Raw genomic sequence first — 5,257 nt, 5'->3', positions numbered from 1 at the left:
GCTCAGAGCATTACGTCAACCCGGCCTGGAGAGAGCCAGCGAGAACAGGAGTGGGGGGCTTTGGCTGGGGGGCGCGGTCTGTTTGGTCCGCCCCACCCTCCCTACATAAAAGACCGAGCCCACTCGGCCGTCGCCCTCAGCCCATCGGTTCCGGAGTAAGTTCCAGGTGGCCCTACAGTGGGTGTGGAAGGGGAGGACCGTCAGACCCACTGACACATATTCAAGCCAGCAAGAAGCTAACGAGGCACCATGCGAGAGATCGTGCACATCCAAGCGGGCCAGTGCGGCAATCAGATCGGTGCTAAGGTGGGCGCGCTGCTTAGAGGGGATGGCGGGGGGGGGACGCTAACAGGACGCCCCTTAGGATATTTGGGCACCAGAGCTTGGCGCGGTCCTAGGTGGACCTAGTTCTCGCCAAGGGCGGACCTAACTTGCTTTGTGCAATCGGAAGAGGGCGTGGGCTCACAGGCGATTTTAAAGCTCGGGGGTCTCATTCATTTTTCCCGGAACTGTTCGGAATTTGGGCTGCCCCTTCTCACTTTCCTCCCTGATCTCGTGTGCCTGAAGAAGGAGCGGGTGTGTGGGCGAGGCTGTGCGTTCCGGTCTTTGGGTCTTTGGGAGGGGCCGGGACGCTAGGAGAATTGATTTTACTCGCTTGAACACCCGGAGAGCTGCGGGGGAGGGGAGGAGAGCGACTGGCTGGCTGGACGTGCTTTGAATTTAAAATATCCTTGTACAGTTCCCTGGTCTCACTCTCCTCGCCTGTCCCATTCCCTCCGCTCCTGGAGTCTCAGCGTGTTTGTCTCCAGCCGCCTCTGGGGCTTTGACCCGCCATCCCAGGCTTGGGCTGGTTTTTTCACCCCCACCCCATCCCTACCTCCTGCTGAGAGCAGCTGTTCGCCTGGGAAACCGCCCCGTTTCAACTTTCTGATCTTGTACAATGAAAGCCCTAAGGCTGTGCCCGGGTCACGCCACTCATTAAAGCTTCTGCAGTGTCGGGTTGTTAAGATTGGGTGGGGGCTTCTCATTGCGATTCGGGGTGGGGCCGTACGTAGCTAAAAGCAGACTTTTTATGTCTCAGTTTTGGGAGGTCATCAGTGATGAGCATGGTATCGACCCCACTGGCAGTTACCATGGAGACAGTGATTTGCAGCTGGAAAGAATCAATGTATACTACAATGAAGCGACTGGTAATTATTTTTAACACCCCATCTTCAATTCAAGCACCCCGTGCCCTGCTCGTATGTGGCCCCAAGAGAACGTGTCTATTTTAGGATGACCACTCTTTGGGTGGGGTAGCCTCTGCTGTGCCAACCAAATCCTTTGAAAGCCTGGTCATAGGCCTTTCTTTGTTTGGGGGTAGCACCAATCAGGAAAGAGGTGGTACCAAGCCCTTCTCTGCAGAGATCACTGCTTGAAGGGCTAAGCCAACTCTTGTTTCCCTGCAGGTAATAAATATGTACCTAGGGCCATCCTGGTGGACCTGGAGCCCGGCACAATGGACTCAGTCAGGTCTGGACCTTTTGGGCAGATTTTCAGGCCAGACAACTTCGTGTTCGGTGAGTATGTGGCATAGGTGAAAACAGAAGGGCACAAGGTGCTAATTACCACTAGCATAAGGGTGGAGAAGTGTGATTGACAGAATAAGAGCATAAATAGCATCCAAGTGTGTGCTGGCTAAGCCTTAGTTTAGGCTTAGAGCAAATGCATCTTAGCTTTTTCAAAGCAAGGTGTGCTGTAGTAACTCATTTATAATTGCATGGATGACCAAATAATTCATTGCTTAACATTTATTGACTATTTATGATAACTTGGAATAACTATATATGAGGGCTAATTAAAAAAATTACCCAATCATGGATGACTTAATCCCCCTTTGCTCTAATAGGTCAGAGTGGTGCAGGAAATAACTGGGCAAAAGGCCACTACACAGAGGGCGCTGAGCTGGTGGACTCCGTCCTGGATGTAGTGAGGAAGGAGTCTGAAAGCTGTGACTGTCTCCAGGGCTTCCAGCTGACCCACTCCCTGGGGGGAGGCACTGGCTCAGGCATGGGGACCCTGCTCATCAGCAAGATCCGAGAGGAGTACCCAGACCGCATCATGAACACCTTCAGTGTCATGCCCTCGCCCAAGGTCTCTGACACTGTGGTCGAGCCCTATAATGCCACCCTCTCCGTGCACCAGCTGGTGGAGAACACAGATGAAACCTACTGCATTGACAACGAGGCTCTGTATGACATCTGCTTCCGCACCCTCAAGCTGACCACACCCACATATGGTGACCTCAACCACCTGGTGTCAGCCACCATGAGTGGGGTGACCACCTGCCTGCGCTTCCCGGGCCAGCTGAATGCAGACCTGCGCAAGCTGGCCGTGAACATGGTGCCCTTCCCACGCCTGCACTTCTTCATGCCAGGCTTTGCACCTCTGACCAGCAGGGGCAGCCAGCAGTACCGAGCCCTGACAGTGCCTGAGCTCACCCAGCAGATGTTCGACTCCAAGAATATGATGGCCGCCTGTGACCCTCGCCACGGCCGCTACCTGACCGTGGCTGCCATCTTCCGTGGCCGCATGTCCATGAAGGAGGTGGACGAGCAGATGCTCAACGTGCAAAACAAGAACAGCAGCTACTTCGTGGAGTGGATCCCCAACAATGTGAAGACGGCCGTGTGTGACATCCCCCCTCGAGGCCTCAAGATGTCAGCCACCTTCATTGGCAACAGCACCGCCATCCAGGAGCTGTTTAAGCGCATCTCAGAGCAGTTCACTGCCATGTTCCGGCGCAAGGCCTTCCTGCACTGGTACACGGGTGAAGGCATGGACGAGATGGAGTTCACCGAGGCAGAGAGCAACATGAATGACCTAGTGTCTGAATACCAGCAGTACCAGGATGCCACGGCTGATGAGCAGGGCGAGTTCGAGGAGGAGGAGGGCGAGGATGAGGCTTGAGTTCCCCAGGCCAAGAAGGTTAGGGAAAGCTGAGATGAAAGCAGGGGGTGGGGGGCTTATCTGTGAAAATACCTTGGCAGTTGAAGGAAGAAGGATGGTCTTAGGTTTGTGCTGGGTCTCTGGTGCTCTTCACTGTTGCCTGTCACTTTTTTTCTCTTTTTGTAATATTGATAACATCAATGTAACACTTGAGATCTTTCTGAACTCCTGTTGTAATGGCTAAAATCACATAAACCTTTGTGTCCTAATGGTGTCCTCTTTTCTTTCTCTTCTTTCTCTCAATCCACGTTTCTGTACACATAATAGTTTCTTCCTTAGGAAAGAATGAAAACCCAGAAGCATTTCTTTCTTCTTTGGGTATGATATAAATTAATATAACCTGATTCAAGAATGACCTTACTCAATCCAGTAAGAGAGAGCAACCTGAATTTTAAAATGCCCTTTGGTACTTGTTCGTTTCAGGAGTGCTTATCAGAAAGCACACAAAGTGTGTTTTCATGTAGATACCTTACCAGGCCTTTATTTCCTTAAAAAAGATTTATCTGAACAGTTAGAGGCACACAGTACAGCATTTAAAGGAGAGTGGGTAGTAAGTTTCCTCTCCTCCTGTGGTCCTTGATCCAACCTTCCTCTCTGGAGGGTGTCATTATTAATAATGCTGATAACTGATAATAATCCCCGAGTTACATCATTTTCATGGTGCTGGGAGTCAAACCTCGGCCTTCTTGCACACACTTAGCAAATTTTATATACCACTGAGCCCAACAGCTGTGTTCAAGAGACAGGGCATTCCTCATGTAGGTATGCTGTGTTTTATTTGGCCTGCTCTTACTAGTGGATATTCGGGTCACTTAGACTTTTTTATATATAATGCTATAGTGAATAATTTTGTGCCTCTATCATTGTGCACACAAGAAAAGCTATTTATTTCTTTAAGTGGGACTTCCTGCCTTTTTAAGTTAATGAAGCATATATTAGGTATTTACTAGGGGTATTCTCGGGTTTTCTCCCAGCCATAGTGTCCACAGATTTATAAACTTTGTGCTAACCTTCAGTTTATTTGGAAATATAAATTTGGAGTGGTTGGGGGTTTTCTTTAAAAAGACAAACCATAAGAATTTTCATAGTTTATTACATTCTCACCATGAAGACCCAGGATCTAAACTTTGCACTCAAGCCTGATCTAGACTTGAATTCAACAATCAAAGGAGCTATAGGAGTTCAGTTGTTCATGGATTCTCAGTTAAGATACTTGCACGTGAGTAATTGTGCTTTATAAAATGTCACTGATATTTCAGTTTAATCTGAGCCAGTCAACTTCTCACTTGAGGATGGGATGTAGAATATAAGCAGAAAACAAGTGTGCATAACTTACTTATATGTTCCTAGAAAATAAAATAAGTCAAGAAAACAATCTCTAGGACTTTCCTACTCTTTGAGATGAATTCAAAATTAGGCAAAATATTTTATATCTGGCCTTAAAATTTTTCATTCTGTATAGTTCTATTTTTTAAAAGAAGGGCAAAAAGGATTTTTGTTTTTTAAAAAATGGTTGAAATATATTTGGAAGCAGTTCCAAGGGGAAGTGTGAACAGTGCCATTCTGCATAGTGTTCAAAAAATGTTCATCTCACTACTAGGCTCCATAAATGGAAAAGAGCAGCAGTTCACTGTACAAGTATACATCTCAGAAATCTGACAGCGAGTAAGGTTAAGTAGGTCAGGATCTTTAGTTCCAACTTTCTATATTTAATGGTAAACTGGCAGGTGTCAGTCCTAACTGAGCAGGTGTGCAGCTTCCAACAACCTCCTTGAAGTGTGACATTGGTTTTAAACACCCCTAACACTTGGGGCAGCTGCCAAAACCCCCTGGATCTGTCCTTGCCCGAGCATTTCCGACAACCTGTCAGACCCATAGTAGTAACTTTGGAAAAGGGGATGGATGGCTGCCAAGCACCTTCTGGCATCCTGAAAGTATGCATCTCTCTCATCCCTTGTAAGAAAAGGACAGGCAGGTGCCAGCCAGCTAGCCCTTTGGTTTCACACAGCTAGAGCTTATTTTGGCACGATGGGAAGGGTGGGTGCCAACCTGACCATTCAAGCATTTGCTCTGGCTCTCATGTCAGCTCAAAATTGAGAAAAATGTTCAGATACTTGACTAAGACATGCAAATTTTTAAAGCACCAGTTTCCTTTGGTAGGTGGCCATTGTGTAAAGGGATTTGATGTGTATGTGTATTTTGGGGGCAGTGGTGGTGAGATTGGTGATGTTTGCAGTGGCTGTTTTTTTTTTTTTTTTTTTTTTTTTAA

At 47.7% G+C, this 5,257-nt stretch overlaps 1 protein-coding gene across 13 annotated transcripts; it reads left to right on the top strand.

The window, feature by feature from the left end:
• Nucleotides 1-249: 249 nt before the first annotated feature.
• On the top strand, nt 250-2,949 carry LOC100758633 (tubulin beta-2B chain). 13 transcript variants are annotated; one of them, XM_035442905.1, is made up of 5 exons: nt 250-306; nt 1,082-1,190; nt 1,449-1,559; nt 1,889-2,000; nt 2,343-2,949. In XM_035442905.1, the coding sequence occupies exons 1-5, from the start codon at nt 250-252 to the stop codon at nt 2,947-2,949; spliced, it is 996 nt and encodes a 331-aa protein (XP_035298796.1). The 13 variants fall into 13 exon arrangements, with proteins under 13 accessions (XP_035298796.1, XP_035298800.1, XP_035298792.1 ...); XM_035442909.1 differs by having other exon boundaries at nt 1,889-2,011; nt 2,738-2,949; XM_035442901.1 differs by having other exon boundaries at nt 1,889-2,033; nt 2,133-2,949.
• The last annotated feature ends 2,308 nt before the right edge of the window (nt 2,950-5,257 follow it).

The sequence above is a fragment of the Cricetulus griseus genome, chromosome 3, assembly GCF_003668045.3.
Source record: "Cricetulus griseus strain 17A/GY chromosome 3, alternate assembly CriGri-PICRH-1.0, whole genome shotgun sequence".
NCBI classification, from domain to species: Eukaryota; Metazoa; Chordata; class Mammalia; order Rodentia; family Cricetidae; genus Cricetulus; species Cricetulus griseus.
This window is presented reverse-complemented; position numbering and strand designations above follow the sequence as displayed.